This window comes from Nyctereutes procyonoides, unplaced genomic scaffold, assembly GCF_905146905.1.
Source record: "Nyctereutes procyonoides isolate TBG_1078 unplaced genomic scaffold, NYPRO_anot_genome, whole genome shotgun sequence".
Lineage (NCBI taxonomy): Eukaryota > Metazoa > Chordata > Mammalia > Carnivora > Canidae > Nyctereutes > Nyctereutes procyonoides.
In genome coordinates, this window is record NW_026575155.1 from 3,055,203 (window position 1) to 3,079,412 (window position 24,210).

General features: G+C 36.2%; 1 protein-coding gene across 2 annotated transcripts in view; it reads right to left on the reverse strand.

Annotated features, from left to right (window-relative positions):
- The window catches only part of LTN1 (listerin E3 ubiquitin protein ligase 1), a 63,943-nt gene that overhangs the window by 12,529 nt on the left and 27,204 nt on the right, over positions 1-24,210 (reverse strand). For both annotated transcript variants that reach the window (XM_055313610.1, XM_055313609.1), the window contains 9 exons: positions 23,596-23,782; positions 21,871-22,030; positions 20,568-20,672; positions 16,694-16,836; positions 3,990-4,125; positions 3,636-3,780; positions 2,367-2,580; positions 1,655-1,892; positions 1,298-1,372 (listed from right to left, as the gene is read on the reverse strand). In XM_055313610.1, the coding sequence (XP_055169585.1) occupies positions 1,298-1,372; positions 1,655-1,892; positions 2,367-2,580; positions 3,636-3,780; positions 3,990-4,125; positions 16,694-16,836; positions 20,568-20,672; positions 21,871-22,030; positions 23,596-23,782 (1,403 nt within the window). The remainder of the gene's footprint in view (positions 1-1,297; positions 1,373-1,654; positions 1,893-2,366; positions 2,581-3,635; positions 3,781-3,989; positions 4,126-16,693; positions 16,837-20,567; positions 20,673-21,870; positions 22,031-23,595; positions 23,783-24,210) is intronic.

The window sequence follows — 24,210 nt, forward strand, 5'->3', positions numbered from 1 at the left end:
TTAATTTTCCTCTTTATTGAGCTACTGCACTGATTAACACCTTCAGATGAACTTAGGAGATTCTCAAAAAGTGAAAAACTTTTGTATATCCTGTCAGATTCTAACATTGTAGCTCAGTTCTCTCCTTCCACCTCTTCAGTTTCTTTCCCTGTGGCTTCCTTTTTCCAGCCCATACACAGGTATTTGAGCTTCTGCCCTAGGATTTTTACCTTCAACACCACTATCCCATGTACCAACCCTTCTCTCTTCCATACCAATAGTCACTAGATTTTACAAATACCAGCTCAGCTCATTTCCACACTGTACTCCCTGTACTGTTTCTAGAATGGTCTCCATCTCTGTGTGCTTCCTTGTGTAATTTATATTTCATACTATAGCCAGAATCAGCTGGTACTTTTCCCATCTTCTGCCAAATAATGCCCCAAATCCCAGAAAATTTAATTTTTAAGACTCTTCATTATCTTAAGTACCCTTCCAGGTTTATTTTTCACAATAACTTCCCTGCCTACTCCCCATATATTCACTTATCCTTTAACTAAGCAAATAAGCAATATTTGTAAGTCTGCATTAGATCAGGAACCACTCTGGATGTTACGGATATAGTCGAGAACAAAAGACAAAAACTCCTGACTTCACAGAGCTTCTACTCCAGTGGAGGAAATAGACAATAAAAAAAATATGTCAAGGGCAACTACTCAACACTTCCATGCACATCCTGAACATTCATGCCTTTGCACATGGTGTTCTCTGAAGACCATGCTGAAATGCTACCTAACCTAACAGATCCAGCATAAATGTCTCTTCCTCAAGAAAAAGTCTTCCCTTCCAGTGCATGGCAGCTGTGTTGTTCCCCCTGTCCCATCCTCTTCCATAGTACTTGCCACATACTATCTTTTATTATAGGGTAATGTGGTCTAAAGTAGATTATAAGCTCTTTATGAATAAGAACAATTACTAAACACCATATTCTCCCCTCAGCATTTAATTAATACTTTGCACAGCAAAGTGGGTGCTCATTAGATATCTGAATTGATGTATTCTTTCCACAGCTACCGTGTAGTCAAAGTAAGTTCTGCTATAGAGTAACAAACTGAAAATATGATTTAGGAACAATCAAGGAGAGAAACTATCTTTCTGGCTGGACACTAGCTTTCATTTTTGGCTTAAAGATGACTCTAAAAGATCTACTGAATGAATATTATACTAAATTTAGAGCTTTTGTGTTTGTCCACCTTCTGAAGTTATAAGTGAAACAGATTATGAAAATTTAATAAAACAAATTATTAAAAAAACTTACAAGGCTGGTTCTTCTTCTTCATCTCCATATGACTTTAGATTATCCTGATCATATTGTGGTAATTCAGGCATCAATCTGCAAGTCAGAATATAATACATTAACTTGTTCACTGTTAAATTATGCTCAAGAGGCAGAATGACTAATACTTACTCTGAATGAGTATATTTTTAAATGTAAATTGTGTACAGAGAACAGTGACCTAGATCATCCAAAATTTGGCATCCCTGTTATTAAAATACATAATCAAGTTTTCTTTTTTTACTTTTACTTTTTTTTCTTTAATGATCAAGGGTTAAAACTAAATATATATTCTACTTTTTTCAACCACAACACTGATTCAATTAGAAGAATTCTTACTTGTACAGCATATGGTAAACAGCAATTTGCACAGGTCGAGCTCTGTAGAGGAGTAATGGGGCCAATATATTTAACAAAGTCTGGAGATACTCTGGTAAGTTTGTTTTTTGGCCAGCAACCAGTCTTGAAGGGAGTTTTTGACTCAATAGCTGGTCCTTTGGGATATATGTTAATGTTTCACACATGGGCTTCAGCATTGCATTCTGAAAGGATGTTTCAGATGTATCTTTGCTTTCTCCTGATGACAGAAAGGAAAGAAACATGCACATTCTAAAACAAGGTAATAGAGTTTGACTGATTTATAGTCAAATGTCATTTAAGAAAATGAAACAAAAAACTGACAAATATTAGAGCAGTCCTCGCTAGAAACTGTTTAACGTAATCTTACATGATAATCTTAACTTCTATTATCTCATCCTTAAAAAAGAGAAGTTTGAGTTATAAATAATCTTTTCAGGTTATCTGAATTACTATTATTTTAATTTGCAATAATCTTTGGGTTCTTTGCCAGTTTTCAATTCTTGCCTGGAAAGCAGAAGCATATATGATGCTTCTGAGATGCCAAGCTTTCTTCTCTCTTTCTCTCAGGTTCTTTTTTTTTTTTTTTTTTTTTTTACATTCTGTACTGTTTGATTTAAACAGCCAATTTTTATTTTGAATTTTTCAGCTAGTCACTTGCAATGAATCTCACTATGATTCCCCTTTCACTTGCCTGTAACAGTCACCAAAAGAGGTAAAAGCAAACTGTGGATGCCTTGGGAAAAAAATTCTTTCCATTCACTGATTAGATTTACAGGGAGATTGCCAATGGTATCTGGAGTTGCAGAGTCGAAAAAAGCACTGAGCTCACAGGCCAAATCACAGCTGACACACGCAAACAGTTGTACAAGTGGAACAGAATACAATGCATGATTCTCACTTGTTGTCTGAAGAAACAAAGATGAAATAGGTAAGCAGACATCTACCAGAAATACCACAAATCAAGGCAATAAAGAAAATGCTTTCATTTCTCCAAATTTTCAAATAAAAAGCAGTTGAAGTGCAGTCTCAGGAGACATTTACACATTTTAAAAATTAAATACTAAGAATTAGAATCAATCCACTTATTTTGAAATACTCTATTTCTAAAACTCTGAAAGAAAATATCAGTTACCATTTACCAAGTGAAATATACAAAACCATATTTATAATCTTCTCAGGAGCCCTACTAATTGGGCATTACTAAGTTATGTTAAAAATAAGGGCACTGAGGATGACTGGATAGCTCAGTGGGTTGAATCTCCAACTCTTGACTTGGGATCAGGTCATGATCTCAGGTTCTGTGCTTAGCAGAGAGTCTGCTTGAGATTTTCTCTTTTCTTCTCCCTTTGTCCCTCTCCCCTGCTTGCACTCTCTCTCTCTCTCTCAAATAAATAAAATCTTAAAAAAAATAAAAAATAAAATAAGGACACTGAGGCTCAAATAGGTTGTTTGAACATCCTAAGTCACACAGCTAATAGCAAACAAAGCAGAGGTTTAGCCCAATTCAACCCCAATGATTTGTGGCCATCAGACCCCACAAATATTATACCTGCTTTGTATATAAAAAGAGCACTGATTCTCTCTGAATTTGCTTAATCTTTAACCTATTACTGACACAGTACATTTTAAGAATAATTTAATTAAGAGCCAAAAAGAAAAAAAACTAATCACGAAGGATAACACCTGCAAGGTCTGTGCTACAAATATTATATTAAAATGAGCTATGGAGAGTACATTTTAATGGCAGGAGATTTGGTCACTGAATGATGCCAGCAGATATTAAACCTCTATTAATGCACTGTTCTTTCAAATAGTAACTGGTGAGGAATATATCTACAGAGTTTAAATGTTTGCAAAAGAACTAATTACAATCCTTACTTAAAGATTAAGATTAGTAATTTGTTCTAGCATACAGATATGCATGAAGACCCAACATTGATGATACATTGGTTTAATTTACCTCTAACCAAGCCAACATGGAGCACATGATGAAGTCCCATTCACTCTCTGCCAAAGGAGATGAGCAGTATTTCAGAAACAGGGAAAGGAACCGTATTATTTCTATATTTACACCTAGTATCTCTGGACTGACTTCTGATAGATTACTGTGATAAAGACAGAAACAAAACAAAATAACATTAAAGAATTTTATGGACATTCAATTACAAACTATTTTATTTTAAATCTGATATACTTAAAAAAGGCTGACATAAGTGTTTACCAACCTATTACTATACAAAGTTGTGACTATAAGATATACAATCTGGATACATATTGTAATGGGGGGTGGGGGATAATATAAAATATCACCTACCAACTAAAAAGAAAAATATCTTCATGATCTTTCTTCCAGGATATTAGAATCTTTAATATACCATGTAATAACTCCCCATCATCTATGCTTCTGGTTTGCAGGCAAGAATTAAAAATGGCAAGATGTCCAAAACCTCCTAAAGTAAAATTCAAAATGAAAATTAAATGTACATACACATACATCCACATCTATCTATACATACTGCCTTAAATCAAAGTCTTGTCTTACACATGACTTTATTTTTTATGAAATTATTGTTGTTTCTCTGATAAAACTTTTTTGACAAAAAATAGGGATGATTATTCTTAGACCATGCTAATGTTAACAAAGAAGCATTCTTTTCTTTCTTTGATACGAAACTTGAAATGAAGAAAAGCATTTCTAGTACAAATTATGTAAGCATTATAATTACCACAAATGAGAAAATTCAAGAAAAGCCAATCACTATATAGAATGGTAAACTACTAACTCATTAAACTTGTGCAACAGACCAAAAAAAAAGAAAAGAAAAATCAGGGAAAAATCTATTGCTATTACAAAAGAGAAAGTCTATTTTGAGATAGGTCCAACACCTTCTCCAGAAATGTCCAGGTTAAGAATTCTAAAAAGGACTAACATGAAAGAGTCAACAAATGAGCATGTAAGCTCCACAGAGCAGAGATCCTGTCTCCATACCAAGCACCTACCATAGAAAAGGGAGTGGGAGTCGGGGTGGGTTAGGGTGAGTAAATGATACTGTGCTTTAAACTAACCTATGCTGGGGTTTTGTTTTTTGTTCTTGGTTTCTTACATATAGGACTCATTTAGTATGCCCCATCTCTTAAATAAAGACAAACATGAAAAACATAGCTAGAGTGTAAAGTTAAAGATGGAAAACAGAACATATTCTTCCATAATTCATACATTAACTCAATAGGCATGTACTATATCTGGAAAGTTCTCATAGGCTTACCACTCTTTAGAATCCCGGTTCCTTCTTATCCTTCAACACCCAGCTTAAATATTGCCTATACTCTATGCAATTCCCACATATATGAAGTACCTCACCCTGCATTTCTCTGTTCTCAATTTTCCTTTGTCTATTGTCTTTACAGCACTGTTTGTTATTTATTTGTTATCTCCTCAAAAGAAAGTAAGCTCCATGAAGAGATGAATCTTGTCTGTTTTACTTACCACTGTGTACCTCCCCCTCGTACAATGCTTGAAATACAGACATTTCTTTTGACTGACTAAATGAAGAATGAATAAATAATGAGTACCAGGTGCATTGCTAGATGCTGGGGAAAGATGAACAAAATTCAGTCCCTGAAAGGATTCATCTAGCAGTACTGGTAGACTTAAAAACAAATTAGAATATATTGAGGACAAAAACTGGGAATCTAGAAAATAAACAACTATCTCCATTTAGGTTGAGTCATAAAAGGCTTCCCAGGTGCACCCGGTGGCTCAGTCGGTTGGGCATGTGACTCTTGGTTTCGACTCAGGTCCTGAACTCATGGCTTGTGGGATCAAGCCCTGCACTGGACTCCACATTCAGCAGGAGTCTGCTTGGATATTCTCTTCCTCTGCTCCCTACCCCGCTTGTTCTCTCTCTCTCAAATAAATGAATTAATCATTTTTTAAAAAGCAAGAAAAGGCTTCCCAAAGCTGGCATTTGAACTGGGACTTATCAAAAGTTCGACAGTCTGTGAGAGCAGCAAAGGGGCACATAGTTGTAAAAAAAGGACAGAATAGAAGAGATACCACCAAGATGGCAACATAAGTTGTTCTTGACTTTGCTCCCTCCTCATAAGAAAATCCACTAACGATTCAAGAACAAGATGTCACTGAGACTCTTACAGGGGTCAGGTTAAAGCACCCCCTCTCTGTCACTGAGATCAAGACAGGATGCATTAGGAAGGTAAGAGAAGCAGCTCCACACTGACTACACTGCCCCTCCCCAGGACAGTGCAGCTCCATGTGGGAAGGGCACCCTGGAGACTCTGGTTCTGCAGTAGGAAAAAGCCTAGGGTGAGGGGAAACCAGCACAACCCCTCCAGTACTGTGAGTCGCTGTGGTGGACCTCCTACTCTGATCTCACAGTACTGGGATTGCTGGGGAATTTGCAGGCCTCAGTCCTGACTTTGACAAAGAATGGACAGGGTGCTTGTAACAACCAGCACACAGATCTAGGCAGATCAATTCATACCTGCAGTGTCCAGTAGTAATCCCAATCCGTGGCTTTGCTTATCTGCAGAACCAAGACAGGCTCACGCAGATCTGCCTGATTCTGACTCTCAAAGGAAGACAGCCCCGAAGCCCAGTTTACCCACTCCCAGGTAAGGAGCAGAGCTGCAGCCTTGCTAATTGTGGAGCATCTTCCAGCCCCGACAGACCAGAAGGGCTGGAGACAATTCCTGAAAGCTGTGTGGCCCAAAAGCCACTCATAGTCAAGAGGCAGCTGAGCAGGGCTGATCACCCAGAGCAAAGCCAGCATCCTGCACTGGGGCTTCTCCTGCTACACACAGGCAGAGTGATTAATTCACAAAGCTGAGGGTCACTTCCGGCCCCTCCCCTTCCCACCCAGGCAAGGGAGCTAAGACATAGCCCCACATACTGTGGAGAGTCTTCCAGCCCATCTGACCAGAAAGGCTAGCAAAAATTCCTGAAAGCTGTACATCAGAGCAGCACTACAACCAAGAGGCGGGCGGGCAGGGCCCATACTTTGCAGACCAAAGCCAGTGGCCCAGTTCAGTCAAAGAACCTGGGATGCAGTTCTGCTTGAGTTTAGACAACACAGAGCTTTACTGGTTTTAGAGTTACTTCTGCCACTGTGCCCAGGCAAGAAACCTAATCTGTAGCCCACTCATCACTGAATGCAACCTTTAGCCTGTCTGACCAGGGAACCTAAACAGCACATGGGAAGCTCCACAGCCCATCCAACAGGCCTATGTCCAGTGGCACCTGAAAGAGCACAGTCCTTGGCTTCCCCCATCTACAGAGCATCACCTGACCAGGAAATTCTGCACACATTCCTGCCATTCAGGTCCCCAAACAATGAGCTTTACAGATTCTGGAATCTGTCCTGCTGCCCTGCCAGGGCAGGGAAGCTAATTCATACCCCAATCTATTAATGAATATAGTATCCAGTCCTACCTATCTAGTGAGGCTGACCCGAGAATCCAGGCAACTGCAGAACCGAGCTAGCAGTCTTATCTAACTGTGAGCCCCCCTGCTTCCTCAGAGCTCAAACAGCTTTGTCCAGAAGCAGACTATAACAGCAGGTCCTACTCTCTCTCTAAAAGTAAATAAATAAATAAATATATTTTAAAAATATAGTAAAAATACAGGATGCCTGAGTGGTTCAGTCTGTTGGGCATCTGACTCTTGGTTTCAACTTGGGTCATGGTCTCATGGGTAATATAATTGAGCCCTGAGTCAGGCTCTGTGCTCAGCAGGGAATCTGCTTGAGGATTCTCTCCCTCTGCCCCTCCACCCACTTAAATGCTCACTCTCTCCAAAATTTAAAAAACAAAATCCTAAAAAAAAAAAGTAAGTATAACCATAACTAAAAAAAATTTGCTACTAGTTATATAATATTTTTAAAAATGTAAACTACAGGGTACCTAGGTGGCTCAGTCAATCATCTGCCTTCACCTCAGGTCATCATCCCCCCACATTGGGCTCCCTGCTCAGTAGGCAGTCTGCTTCTCCCTCTGTCCCTCCCCCCACTCATGCTCACTCTCTCTCTTAAATAAATAAATAAAATCTTAAAAAAAAAAAAAAAAAAGAAGTGGGCGGCCCTGGTGGCGCAGCAGTTTAGCGCCGCCTGCAGCCCAGGGCATGATCCTGGAGACCTGGGATCGAATCCCACATCAGGCTCCTTGCATGAAGCCTGCTTCTCCCTCTGCCTCTCTCTCTCTCTCTCTCTCTCTCTCTCTGTCTCTCTCTCTCTCTCTCTCCCCCTCCCACGTGTCTCTCATGAATAAATAAATAAAATCTTTAAAAAAAAAAAAGTAAACTGTAGTAACAGTAGTAACTGAGCAGTGACTCCTATTTAAAGTCACCAGCTGCACTGGCCCCTAACAAGAGAATCAGCTTATTCTTTGAAGCTAGACACTGACTTCTTCCTCTAGCTATGAAAGTCTTAAATGGTATCTTCTGGTAAAAAGCTGTTTCATCTACAGCGAATACCTGCTGTTAGTGTAGCCACTTCCATTACCTTAAGCTAGATCTTCCGGGTAACTTGCTATAGCTTCTGTGCCAGCATTTACTGCTTCAACTTGTGCTATTATGATAGATGGCTTCTTTTCTTAAACCTCATGAATCAATCTCTCCTAGCTTCAAACATTTCTGCTGAAGCTTCCTCACCTCATTTAGTCTTCTTAGAATAGAAGAAAGTTAGTATCTAAGGGAATGTAGTAGCTGGTTTGATCTTCCATCCAAACCACTAAAACTTCTCCACATCAGCAACATGGCTATTTTGCTTTCTTATCATTTACGTGTACAATGGAGAAGCACTCTTCATGTCCTTCAAGACCTTTTCCTTTGCATTCACAACTTAGCTGTTTGGCATGAGAGGCCTAGCTTTCAAAATTACCTTCACTTTCAACATGACTTTCTCACTAAGTTTAATCATTTCTAGTCTTTGATTTAAAATTAAGACATGGGGATATCTGGGTGGCTCAGCGGTTGAGCATCTGCTTTTGGCCCAGGGCGTGATTCTGGAGTCCCGGGATCAAGCCCCACATCGGGTTCCCTACATGGAGACTGCTTCTCCCTCTGCCTGTGTCTCTGCCTCTCTCTCTGTGTATTTCTCATGAATAAATAAATAAAATCTTTAAAAATTTAATTAATTAATTAATTAAATGTGAGACATGTGACTCTTCCTTTCACTTGAACACAGAGGCCATTGTAGGGTTATTAATTAGCCTGGAATAGGCAAGCCCAAGGAGAGAGAGACAGACAGGGAATGGCAGGTAGAAGAGTCAGAACACATTGCAACACTTATCGATTAAGTTAGCTTTCTTATAGGGGATAGCCCATGGCACCCCAAAACTATTACAATAATAACAGCAAAGATCACTGCTCACACATCACCAGAAAAAAAATACAGTAATAATGAAAAAATTTGAAATATTGCAAGAATTACCAGAATATAAAAACTCGAAGTAAACAATGCCATTGGAAAAATGGCATTGGCAAAGCTGCTTGATGCAGGGTTGCCATAAACTTTCAATTTATAAAAAAGAAAAAAAACACAGTATCTTCAAAGTTCAATAAAGCAAAATGCAATAAAACAAGGTGTGCCTTTACTTAGACAAAATAGACTTTAAAAATGGTAAAAAGAGACAAAGATGGTTATAATATAATGATAAAAGGGTCAATATAGCAAGAAGATATTACAATTGTAAATATTTATGCATCCAACACTGGAGCACCTAAATACATAAAGCGAAAACTAACACAGCTAAACAGAGAAATAGTAATACAATAATGGTTGGAGACTTTAATACTGCACTCTCAACAATGAAAACAGATTATCCAAAGAATCAATAAGTAAACAGGAGACTTAAACAATACTACAGATCAAATGGATCTAACAGACATAAACAGAAAAAGAAAGACTCCTATATCCTAACTAATAAATAACAAAACTACAGTTTATGTTTCTATGGTGATAATATTTAGAAAATTCATGCTTCCATTCTATCCAACAATTGCAGAATACACATTTCTTCTCAAGTGCATAATGACCACTTTCTAAGATAAACCATAGGTTGGGTCATAAAACAATCTTAGCAAATTAAAAAAAGAAAAAAAAAAACAAACTGAAATCATATCAAGTACTTTCTCTGACCACAATGTCACGAAACTAGAAATCAATAATGACAGGAAAACTTAAAATTCACATGGAAACTTAACAACACTCTCCTAAACAACCAATGGATCAAAGAAATAAAGGGGAACTAAAACTTTTTAGATAAGCAAAAATGGAAATACACTATATCAGAACTAGTGGAATGCAGCAAATGTAGTTCCCACAAGGAGATTCATAATAATAAAATGCCTAAATTAAGAAGCAAAAAAGATCTCTAAGTAAACTACCTAATTCTATGTCTTAAGGAACTAGAAAAAGAACAAACCGAGCCCCTAAAGTCAGAAGAAGAAAAAAAGATTAGAGCAGAAATAAATGAAACAGAACAGAAAAATAAAACAAAGAGACTAAGAGTTGGTTTTTGAAGAAACAAAACCGACAAACCCTTAGCTAGACTAACCAAGGGAATGAAGAAAGAGAAAGGACTCATATCAACAAAACTGCAAATGAAAAAGACATTACAATTGATATCACAGTAATTCAAAAGATCGTAAGAAGCTACCACTGAACAACCAAATGCCAACAAACTGGACAAGCTAGAAGAAATGGAAAAACTCTTGGAAACATACAACTTACCAAGACTGAATCAGGAAGAAACAAAATCTGAATACACCAATTACTAACAAGGAAAATGAATCACTAACCAGAAATCTCCTAATGAAGAAAAAGCCCAGGGGCACATGGCTTGACTGGTGAATTTTACCAAATATTTAAAGAAAAATCAACACCAATCTTTCTTAAACTCTTCCAAAAAATTGAAGCGAAGGAAAACACTCCTAAATTGCCATTAAAAGGCCAGCATTATCCTGATAACAAAACCAGAAAAAGACACTACTATTAAAGAAAACTACAGGCAAATGCTTCTGATGAATACAGACGAAAAATTATTGCTAAAATACTAGCAAAATGAATACAGCAGCACATTAAAAGGATCATTCTCCATGACCAAACGAGATTTATCCCTAGAGTACAAAGATGGTTCAATAAACACAAACCAGGGATCCCTGGGTGGCACAGCGGTTTGGCGCCTGCCTTTGGCCCAGGGCGCGATCCTGGAGACCCGGGATCGAATCCCACGTCGGGCTCCCGGTGCAGGGAGCCTGCTTCTCCCTCTGCCTATATCTCTGCCTCTCTCTCTCTCTCTGTGTGTAACTATCATAAATAAATAAAAATTAAAAAAAAAATAAACACAAACCAATTAATGTGATACATCACATTGTAAGATGAAAAAAAAGCATCATATGATCATCTCAGCACACACAAAGAAAAGCATTTGACAAAATTCAACATCCATTCATAATAAAAACTCTTAATAGATTAGGCATAGAAATAACATATCTCACTATAATAAAGGCCATAAATTGACAAGCCCCCAGCTAACGTCATACTCAATGCTGAAAGACTGAAAGCTTTTCATCTAAGATTAGAAACAAGACAATAATGCCTGCTTTCATCACTCCTATTCAACATTGTACTAGAAGTCCTAGCTAAAACCACCAGGCAAAAAAGTGAAATACAAGGTATCAGAATTGGAAAAGTTGAAGTAAAATTGTCTCTTTACAGATGACATAATTTAAAATATAGAAAATCCTAAAGACTCAACCAAAAAAACTATGAGAGCAGTGAATTCAGTAAAGTTGCAGGATACAAAATTAACATACAAAAATCAGTAACATTTATACAGAATAACAACAAATTTTCTGGACAAACATATCTATCCCATTTACAACAGCATCAAAATCAAAATACTTAGGAATACATTTAAGAAAATAAAAGATCTCTACTTTGAAAACTGTAAGACACTGATGAAGGACATTAAAGACAAATAAATAGGTATCCCATGTTCATGGACTGGAAGAATATTGTTAAAATACCAATACTACCAAATGTCATCCATAGATTCAATGCAAACCCTATTCAAGATTCCACTGGCATTTTTTACATAAGTAGGAAAGATACTTTTCTTTTTTTTAAAGATTTTATTTATTTATTCATGAGAGACACAGAGAGAGGCAGAGACACAGGCAGAGGGAGAAGCAGGCTCCATGCAGGGAGCCCAATTTGGGACTCGATCCTGGGTCTCCAGGATCACACCCTGGGTTGAAGGTGGCACTAAACCGCTGAGCCACCCGGGCTGCCAAGGAAAAGACACTCTTAAAATGTACACAGAACCACAAGAAATCCTGACTCGCCAAATAAATCCTATGAAAGAACAAAGTAGGACGCATTACACTTCCTGATGCCAAGCTATACTATAAAGCTATTATAGTCATCAAGACAGTATAACAGAGCATAAACACAGACCAATGAAATAGAATTGAGTGCCCAAAATATGTGACTGATTAATATTTGATAAAGGACCCAAAATTACTAAGTGGAGAAAGACAGACTCTTTCAATAAATGGTACTGTGATAATTGGCTATTCACATGTAAAATAATAAAACTGACCCCATATCTTATATCATTTGCAAAAGTTAACTCAAAATCAATTAAAGATTTAAACATATAAGACCTGAAGCTAGGAAATTCCTAGAAGAAATATAGGAATAAAGCTCTTAACATGCATCTTAGTAATTAATTTTTGGATATGACTCCTAAAGAAGAAGTAACAAAATGATATATAAAAATGTGAGATTACATCAGACTAAAAAGTTTCTGCACAACAAAATAAATCATTAACAAAGTGACAACCTACAGAATGGGAAAAAATATTTGCAAATATATCCAATAAGGGATTAATATCCAAAATATATAAAGAGCTCATACAACTAAAGAGCAAAAAACCAATCTAATTTTAAAAAGGGCAAAGGGCCTGAATAGACATTTTCCCAAAGAAGATATTCTTATGGCCAACAGATATATACTATAAAAAGATACTCAACATCATTAGTCATTTGGAAAACGCAAATTAAAACTACAGTGAGATATCACCTCACACTTACTAGAAGGGTCATCATCAAAAAGATAGATAACAAATACTGGCATGCTGTGAAGAAAATGGAACCTTTGTGCCCTGTTGGTGGGACCATAAAATGGCTCAGCCACTATGGAAAACAATACAAAGGACCTTTAAAAAATTAAAAATAGAACTACCATATGATCCAGTAATTCCATTTCTGGGAATACAGTTAAACCTGAAATAATGTGGGAGTTAGAGGCACCAACCCCCACCTCTACCCCATGCACCTGAAAATCTGCATATAACCTTCTGACTCCCCAAAAACTTAACTACTAACCACCTACTGCTGACTGGAAGCCTTACCAATAACATTGACAATTAACACATATTTTGTTGTATGTATTAACTATATTCTTATAATAAAGTAAGCTAGAAAAAAGAAAATGTCAAGAAAATCACAGGGAAAATACATTACTGTACTTTAGTTATTAAAAAAATGTGCATATTACTGGACCCACACAATTCAAACCCATGTTGTTCAAAGGTCAACATATATCCAAGGTAAAAAGAAACTCTAACTCCAAATGATATCTGCACCTCCATGTTCATAGCAGTATTAGTTATAACAGCCAAGACATGGAAACATCTCAAGTGTCCATCAATGAATGAAATGGAAAAAAAGTTGTAAAATAAATATAGGATGGAATACTATTCACAGCCATAAAAAAGGACACCCTACCATTTTGTGACAGCATGGATGGACCTTGAACACTATGCTAAAGTGAAATAAGTCAAAGACAAATACTGTATAATCTCACTCATATGTGGAACCAAACCAAACCCAAACTTACAGAAAAGGAGATAGGCTGTGGTTACCAGAGGGAGAGGATGGGGGAAGACGGAGCTTGGAGAAAGAATTTTGTAAAGTTACAACTTCCAGTTACAAGACAAATGTAAGTACCAGGGATGTAATCTACAACATGGTAACTACAGCTAACAACACGGTAACTAGGAAAGCTGGTAGAAGTTAATCCTGAGTTCTCATCAGGAGGAGAAAGTTTTTTTCCTCTTTCCTTTCTTTTTATTCTATCTATATAAGATGGATGTGAGCTCAAACTATTGTGGTAATCATATCATAGTATATATAAATCAAACCATCAAGTGGTACACCTTAAACATATACAGTGATGTATGTCAATAATTTAAAACTTAAAAAAAAGTATATAATGTTCAAAAATCATGAAGATTTAGCATGGCCAGGGTCCAGGATGGAAGCAGAAAGAGGTAAAACTGGAGAGTCAGTTGCAATAAGACTGTAAAATGTCCAACAGGCCAAACTAAGGACTTAGATTTTTACCCTGTACATAAAAGGGAACTGAGGAAGAAAGAAAAGAAAATGTATAATATATTTAACTTTCCTTTAAAGGCAGAGGAAAAATTTTTTAAAAAACTTCCTGGCAAAACAGAATACACGGAGCTGAAGTGTAATAAAAACAGTAAGTTTTCTAACAACTAAATACTAAAAATGCATTTGTTAGCTAATTGTTTCATTACTTTGGCTGTAAGAGCAACATTAGTTATCAAATCTCAGAAACATTCTTCCTCCTGCAGGGCTTTCCACACAGCGAGGCACCTTGTGGTCTGTGTGACACTGCAGCCCTTCCTCCTAACCCCTTCCTTCCCTCTGCCATCCTTCAGTTATGATGTGTGCTGGAGGAACCACCTTCACTCCCATTAGGTACTCCTCTCCTCTATGCACAGCCACTTCAACTGCATCCTCATTCCAGAACTACAAATCCCTGCCTGATCCTATAGTCTAACTCTGTAAGTGAACGCAACTATAAAGCTTAATGCCACAATAATTTATTTTTGACATCAGCTGGCCTTTGGTGCCATAGCGTAATTCTTTTTGAGAAAAGTTTGTTGACAGGAGTATTTCTTCCACTACTTCAAACTTTCACTATCCTTCTTAAAATCTACAATCCAGTTTCCACTCATTAAATGACCTAGCCCGAAAGGACAGAGAGCTGATTAGTAAGAACACATGAAGTTCCCTACCCTCTCTTTATTCACATCTGCATCCATCCTACATCTCTCCTTTCTTCCCTCTGAAGAAAGTCACTCCACCCTACACGAGGTTAGTAAATCTAAGTAGACCCCATCCCTCTCATCTCCTCAGTGGGAGCTATCATCAGTTCTCCATCTCTATCTGCTTCTCCTCCTCCTCCTCTGGAATACCGATTTTCTCTCTAACCTTGAATTCATCTCCAGCTCTCACCTTCTTTCTACATCCTTTTTCACCATCTTCTCACCACTCTTCATTCCAATAATGCCAAAGCTAATGGACACTTTTTAGCCCTGAATTTTATTTGACCTCCTCTGGCATTTAACACGGGTGATGAATACTACCTACAACTCCTCCTCTGCTTCTCTTTATCTTTAATCCCTATTTTCAAGTCTCCCCCACCCACAGACCCCTTCTATCTATGTAATGGTGCTCTCTTTGATATTCTCACTCTTCACTCTCCCTGGACAAGCTCATCCTCATTTACAGATCATACAACCACCTACACGACGTGGGCTTTGAAAGCAGTATTTCCATCAACAGGCAATCTCCATTTGAGTATTATCCCATAGCTACCTTATTTAACATTGGCTCCCTGTATATTCCCTTCCCTACTTCCTCCTAACCTTCAAGTCTCCTTTAAAGGTTCTCTCTAAGGCTTCCTGGTATTTCCTTCTACCCAATTCAGAAATAGAATCACAGAGCCACACCAATTCTATTTCCTTAATCTCTTCCATCTATACCTTGATTTAAGCTCTGTTTATCTCTCATTAAGACTTTCCGGGGGCACCTGGGTGGCTCAGTCAATCAGAGATCTGACTTTTGATTTTGGCTCAGGTCATGATCTCAGGTTTGGGAAACTGAGTCTTACCATCAGGCTCCGGAGCTGGGCAAGATTCTTTCCCTCTGCCCATCCCCCCTCTAAAAACAAATAAATAAAATAAAAATTTAAAAAATCAGGACATTCCAATAGCTTCCTGTCTTCTATTCCTAATCTTTTCCTTCATATCCACCCTTCACAGTTATCAAAATAATCTAATGAAATAGTCTTGCTACTACTCTCCTACATAATTTGAGCCAATAGCTCCTTACTGCCTACCTCTTAAAGTCCAAACTCCTTAACCTCCATGAGGCCTTTCCCTACTGTTTATCAAAATCCAGCTTCTTGGTATCCTATACCCTTTGTCCCAAACCTTCTACCTTAAATGCCAACCAAACTGAAATCTCTACACTCTTTCATGTTTCTGTGTACCTGAAATCCAACTATATCCCTGGGGAAAACTAACCTTCACTACCCAGTTAAACTTTTCTTTGTGAAATCACCAATGATGCCTCCAAGCAGAGTGGGGAAGCTCCTTTTCTGCTGCTTTGACACACAGGACATGTCTCTGATATATTGGTTATCACAATATAATTTTATGTCTGTCCTGCCTACAAAAGGAACTGCCAAAGAGCCATGTTCAGTGTTTATTAAATTAATAAACAAATGAACTAACAGAGTACTGAGTATCCCAAAAGTGTAAAATACAACAAAAGCTATTCTATTACCTTTAGATTGTCAATCATTGGTTGACTAGGGAGAAATTAAGCAATTAAGCATAGCTAAAAATGCTATGGATGGAAATAAATAATGAAAGGATATTTGTGGTTTTAATCTTCCCTTAAAGCTGTAGTACTTCTATACTGCAAAAGGATAACTATTACTCTCCAACGACATTCATCCTATTGACTGTCAACTTGTTACACAGCAAAAGTATAAACTAGGAATAAATCAGCTGCAATTCAACTTATCTCTGCTAGATTTGGGTTTAGATATTAAGAAATGCTTCTTTTATCTCAAACAGTAATTAAATAAAAGAGATATTTGTTATCAAGCACTAACCATTAGTACTGCAAAGATCTTCCTTAGTCCAGGCCAAAAGGGGAGGTATACACTGAGCAATGAACTCTTTCTTGTCTTCTTTTGACAAAAACGGACAGAGACTTTGAATGGTATGCATATTACCTTCCGTTAGTGGGAAAAAACTGTTTAAAGAAAAGGAAAAGTATGAATTATATTTATCCTAAACATGCAGTGATTTCAGAAAACTCCTCTCCTTCAGAATACTCAAAAAGACTCATAATGCCACTATGTAAAATAACTGTACAGGAAAAAAAGCAAACTATGCTGGTTCTGGATGATGAAACTGGATATTTTTTGCTGCTACCTTTTCTTTTTTACAGGCTTCTAGCAAGAGCATATATAACTTCTCCCCCATTTTTTAAAATTACATAAAAAATATGATTATGTTCTCTTTAGGAGTCTACGGATTCATTTAAACAGTACCAGTTGTGTGTCCTTTCTATGAACTGATATTCAACTATGTGCATATATAAAGTTCATATAAAGAGATCACACTAAATACACTTGTATTACACTTACATTTTAGATCTTTCTATGACAAGACATATACATAAAAATTACTTTCTATTTTAAAGCTATATAACTAAGTTAAGAACAAAAACTAAAATATTCCATACTATCATAATTTAACTACTCCCCTTCTGGTGCACAATGAGGTTTTCCCCAAAATTCTGCTCTTACAAATAAGACTGCAATACAATAAATGTCTGTGAGCAAGGTATTATTCTGCATATGTACAAATATAATAGAACTGCCAGAGCAAATTATTTGAATGTATTATATTTTGATAATTTCACATTGCTTTCCTAAAAAGCATAATCAATTTACACTTTCACCAAAAATGTGTGTGACTGCACACTTAATGAATCTTCTTAATTTCTAGCAAGATGGCAGATAAAATGTGCTTCTCTTAATTTGTATTTCTATCATTATTACTATGGCAAATCCTTTAATATTTCACATTTCATAAATGAATTACCTTTGACTATTTTATCTATTAATTACCTTTTTAAAGTCCTTGACACATTTTTCAATCTGGATAGTTTTACTAATAGAAGCTATTTGTAATTATGGATATCATTTTTTTTTAATTTGTAAATGTTTTTTCCCATTTTGTCACTTGTCCTTTAACCTTTGTTTCACTACATTTTTGTCATACAGAAGTTTTCTTTTTGTAAAAATTTTAAATTATGGGTAAAATACACATTAAATTTACCAAATTAACTATTCCTAAGTATACAGTTCATTAAGTAAAATCTGTCTTTTCATTTCACAAAATTGGAACTCTACTCCTTAAATAAGAACTCTCCATTTCCTCCCTCCTCAGGTCCTGGCAGCCACCATTTCACCTTCTGTCTCTATGAATCTAAGTATTTCATTTAAATGGAATCATATAGTATTTGTTATTTATGCCTGGTTTATTCCACTTAGCATAACGTCCTAAAGGTTTATCCATATTCAAACATATGTCAGAATCTCCTTCCTTTTAAAGGCTGAATAATGAATAATATTCTGTTGTATGTATATGCTACATTTTTATCCATTCATCTGTTGATGGGCAGTTAAGTTGCTAGAAGTTTCTATTTTGACAAAATCAAGTATCTATCATTTATTTTGTGGATTCTGGGTTTTTCTGCTTGGCTTAGGATCTTCCCCATAACAAGATTATATAGAGTCTCTTTTTTCCCTTAATAATTTTATAGAGATCTGTTCTTTACATTCAGCTTTCATCTGGACTTCATTCTTGTGAACAATGTAAAAGAAGGGCACCTTGCTATTTTTTCCAAATGTATCCAGTTATCCTAATGTCATGTATTATTGACTCACACCTTTGATTTAAAAGGCCACCTACATCAAAAACTAAATTCTCAGGGCTGCTGGGTGGCACAGTTGGTTAAGCATCTGTTTCGGCTCAGGTCATGATCTCAGGGTTCTGAGATCAAGCCCCACATCAGGCTCTCTGCTCAGGAGGGAATCTGCTTCTCCCTGTCCCTCTGCCTGCTGCTCCCCCTGCTTGTGCTCGCTCACTCTGTCGAATGAATAAATAAAATCTTAAAAAAAAAACAACAAAATTCTCATATCTGTGTGGATTAGTTTCTGGATTCTATATCTTGATCCACTGATTTGTCTATCTACCAACTTAATACTGCTTAATTATTATATTGGTAGGGTAAGTCCTTCTCACTTTTCTCTTTCAGAAATTTCCTACCAATTCCTTTTTTTCCCCCTACTGATTCTTGAGCATTTTTTCCCTCAAATGCAGTCTGTCACATTTTTCAAAAAATATTCCTGGAATTTTGATTGAGATTACATTTCAATTACAGATTGATACAACCATTTTTTACAATTTATCTTCCCACCCTCACTTGTAATCTTATGGAAGTTTTGTAATTGTATTTTTTTTTTGTTGTTAAATTTACTTCCAGGTATAGTTTTGATGTCATTGTGAATATAATCTCTTTCTTCCTATGGCATTTTAAATTATTATTACTGAATAAAAAAGTATGTGATTTTTCTGTTAAGTATATATCAATTATTAGAAATTGTTCTAATACTTCCCTAGTTAATTCCCTATTACTTTTACAACCAGAAAAAAAATTAAATTATGCTAAATAAAAAAAGCCAATGTCAAAAGATCATATGCTGTATGATTCCATTTACATAACTTTCCTAAATGGTAAAGTAAAGAACAGATTGCTTGTTCCTGGAGATGAGAATGAGAGAAAGAGAAGTGGTCCTGTTTATAACAACACAAGGGATCCTTACGATAAAACTGTTCTGTCTCTTGGTCTGTGGTAGTGGTCAGACATATGAATTACAACACACACACATACACAAATTAGTACGTGTAAACTTAGTCAATGGATTGTATAAATGCCATTTTCCTGGATGTAAAATTATATTAAAATTATGCAAAATGGTACCACTGAGGGAAACTGAATGAAGGGCATATGGAATCTCTTTGTATCATTTCTTACAATTGCATATAAATCTATACTTCAAAATAGTAAGTTTAAATCTGAAAAAAAATCAAAATTTCATTTATAATTCTACTGTACCAGAACATATACGTATCATTTCAGAATTCTTGGTAAATCAATAAATCCAAAATGTGTCTTGGTAAATTTCACATAAGTATTTGAGTGTTTAGCTTCTCTAATATGACCAACTCTAGATGTCTAGTATGTCCAACCTCATAACCTATTTCTTTAAGAACATAAATATCTTGGGGCAGCCCCGGTGGCTGAGCGGTTTAGTGCCGCCTTCAGTCCAGGGCCTGATCCTGGGGTTGAGTCCCACATCGGGCTCCCTGCATGGAGCCTGCTTCTCCCTCTGCCTGTGTCTCTGCCTCTCTCTCTCTCCTCTTCCTCTCTCTCTCTCTCTCACTCTGTGTCTCTCATGAATAAATAAATAAAATCTTAAAAAAAAAGAACATATATATCTCATTTCTATATTTTTCAATAAGATAATCCTTATTAAAGAGAAGAGTAAGTAACTTTCCCTATCACTTCCAAATAGCAAATAAAGTAATGGAAGAAGTATATTAAGGATAGGAAAAAGAAAGATTTCTACCAAAAAGATTTCTGGGAAAATGAGAACAAGTTAACAAAATGCTTTTTAAACTAAGTATAAAATTCCACAACAAAATATTTTAAAGTTAAAAATGCTTATAAAATAAGGTGTCTCAAACCTAAAACAACTGAAATTCTTTTAAAATCTTTCTCATTTCCTTTAATTTCCTTATTTCTTAAACATCATTTCCTTGATTGATTAGACATTATTCATAAGCTGGGGTTGCCAAGGTGATTAAATACAACAAATTACAAAGTACAAACATTTTAAATAAGAATACCCTTCTTTTCTCCTATAATGCCGTTTTACTTCATCAGATGAAACACTTCGGGAAAGGATCAACTTAGCAATAATAAGAGACCAAAGAGTGCCATGTTCCATGGATCTAAAAAAGGAAAAGAAAAAATCCATTTTCAAAGTGCTTAAGATTTTTAAAGACTGTCTGCCTGATTCCTTTTACAGAATTAAATAAATCACCTTGTGAGGGTATTAATTCACACAGAGCTTTTGCCCCCAAACAACTGCCATTACTGAATGGACTGGGAGGCTTAGGCTTCCAATGCTCTTTTATAACTGATACTGAGCTCTCATCCCAAAGCCCTTCAAATTCCAAGAGATGAGATTAGGTTTGAGGACCAGAGACTGTAGCTGGGAAAAGGATACATCACACAGGACACCAAGCCTGGTTAATGTTAAAGAACCAAGGAGGTATTAATATCTGTCAAGGAAATTTCTGAGTGTTGAGTATGTGGACTGAGATTGCAGAGAAAGATGTGCTCAGCCTGGGACCCCTGATACCACAGAGCATACTCAAAACACTACAGGTACGTGAAAAACAAAGAGAAGCGGTTCAAAACAGGAATTTCACTCAACAAAGTAATTTCAACAAGCTCAATACCTAACTGCTAAGAACCTGTATGACTGTTTTTATACCTACTTCCCCAAGCAGAGGAGAGCATTTTGGGGTTATAATTTTAAGGCACATCTGTAACAACAAGCAAAGTAAAAGCTTTGATTTGAAAGAAGAATGGATGATGGTTGACAAAACAATTTCTACAAGGCTTCTATTTCTTCCGTTGTCATCCAAATGACAATGTATTTATGGATTTAAGAATACAGGCATGTATTTAAATTCTTGAGTATATTTATGGATTTAAGAACACAGGCAAAATTCAAGTATCTCCCCAGATGAGTAAATCGAGTATTTAGAATCCACAAAGTATTTATCATTAAGAACTGGGTTTAATTTAGGGGCACCTGGGTGGCTCAGTCAATGAAGTACCTGCCTTGGGCTCAGGTCATGATCTTGGAGTCCTGGGATTAAGCCCCGTGTCAGGCTTTCTGCTCAGCATGGAATCTACTTCTTCCTCTTCCTCTATCCCTCCCCCCATTCATGCGTTTTCACTCTGTCTCAAATAAATAAATAAAATCTTAACCAAATTAAAAAAAAAAAAAAAAGGATTGGGTTTACTTTAGATCAATCCCCTGACTGAAAGACTAGCATAAATGACCTTACATTTTACAGAAACAAAGCCAAAAACTAGTAAAATCATATAAAAATGAAAGTTGAAAGAGATTCTTACCTGCTAAATAACAGCTGTAAAAGGCCAGAAGTATTACCAAGTCCACATAAGTTATCATATGTAATATTCATCTTTTGAAGCATTTCACAAAATCCAGTTAGAAAAATAGGTGGATTGTCTAATTCCTCATACCACTGCAGTGAATAGAGCAGTTCTGCAACTACAGAATGGACAACATATCATCAAGTGTATTCTGTAAACAGGCCTTTCGATCATTTTCACTTCTCCATCCCATTTTCTAATACTGCTATGCCCACCAGTCTCAAAGTATCTATGAACTGATTTTCAAATCTGCTTTGAGATGTTCCATGGTACTGAAACCTGAGAACATTTGATACAAAATGCCATTCCTTTCCCAAATCTTACTTGCTCCCTTTTCTGATTGGTTAAGAATGTGACAAGCCTAAGTTACCAGAAATACTAGACAAATTTTCCTATTTTTGCCACAAGTGGTAACAAGTTACTACAGGACAAGCAACTAAGGGACCGAATACCTGAAATGAAAAGTTCAAATCAATGTGTTAAGAAATGGGAAATACCATGATGTAGTAAACGAAGCATGGACCTCAGTAACAGACTGCGCTGGATTCAAATGAGCTTTGTACACTTAGTTCTCAATTAGAGTACTAAAACCTGCCTCAGGGACTGCTGTGAGAATTCAATGACCAGTACCTATCCCAAAACCTAGCACATCACAGTAAATTTTAATACATAATTAGTCACAACTCTCTCTTATAAAGCCATGTATAGATTTTGAAGTCAGAAGACTTCAGACCTGGTTCAAAATCTAATTCTATCCTTTCCAAGCTATGTAATTCTAATTGAGTCAAGCTAAGAAAACAATAAGGTGAGAAAAACAACAAAAATAATATCTGATACGGCTGATAAGAAGATTAAAAACATAATGTTGTCAGTTTGTAATTAGTAACACAGTTAATAAAAGCAAACTATTACAAAGATTATTATTACTCCAATTTCCAGTTTTGTTTTTGGACAGATTCACTCTGTGGGTAATGTACACTGCAGGCGAATCTCTTCGCCCTTCCCTGCCTATGGAACTGGCTAGTCAGAAGAGGTGTTCCAGCTTTCTTCCACAGGGCCTATGTTTTCTTCTACTAGTAACTAGGCTACAACTGAAGGCTTACAAACAAGACTGACAGAGAAATTATGTAAATACTCTGCACCTTTAATACCGTTTTGTATAGGTCACACTGCTTCCTACAAATACTATGCTATTTCCTGGAATGGGGGGATGTTTTGAAATCCAAAACCACTTTGGGATTCAACATTAGAACCTCTACTTGCAAGGAGGGGGGAAAAAAAAGGAAATATCTATCTATCTCCCCACTATGAACACAAAGGTATAGTGGTTCAAAAACTGGAAATTCAGAATCCTCGATGAAACACCAGACTCCCTTAAGCATTTTCTTTAGGGTTATATGCCATGGGATCTACCTGTATCAATGTCTTACCAGCTTGAATAACTGTTCCTCTACCAATTCTGCTCTACAGCTAACAAGATTCTATCAACATTTCATGTTTCCACCCAATTTGAAATTTACCATTCATCACTCAAGTAACCTCAACTTCCTCATTACTAAAACAGTTTATAGGAATGGAAGATTCTTATCTAAATTGTAGGTTCATCAAAATTATTTCAAAATTATATTTATTATAATTATTTCAAAACATTTCTATTATATCTGAATGCTCATATATACTTACTTATTTTCTCAAGCTCATTATTTTCTAGGACTATTTCCTTTTTCAGTGCAACTAATATCATTTTGCTCAATAATGCTGAAGTACACAAATGGCTGGGAAGTTTCTTTGTATCTTGTTCTTTAAAATCTGTTTTGAAATACTCATAATTCAAACTCAATCTTCCTTCTAAAAGAGGTCTATGCAACCACTGTAAAAAGAATACATTAAATTATATACAAAATCATTAGATATTCTAAGTTATTTACTACCTATGCAATTAAGACAGGGAACAAAAATGAAGTTAGAGTATCCTTAAAATGTTATTAGAATAACTTCAAAAATGAAGTTATTACTGGTTTATTAGTAGAATCACAGAAGCCTAGAAGTGTGAGTTTTACTACAGGAAATTATCAACATCTGTATTTCTTTAAGGCTCCTTCAGGACAAAACTAGGTCTAATTCACCTTGTACTATGGCAACTGCCACTGTCTTACAAACAAAAAACATCCAATATATGAGCATTCAGAGACGTAAAGGCAAAGTAAGATACCCATTTCATTTACCTTTTTTCTCCCCAGAAAAAAACAAGAGATTGATTTTGTTTCCATTTTCTTCCCCAGAATAAAATAAAAATAT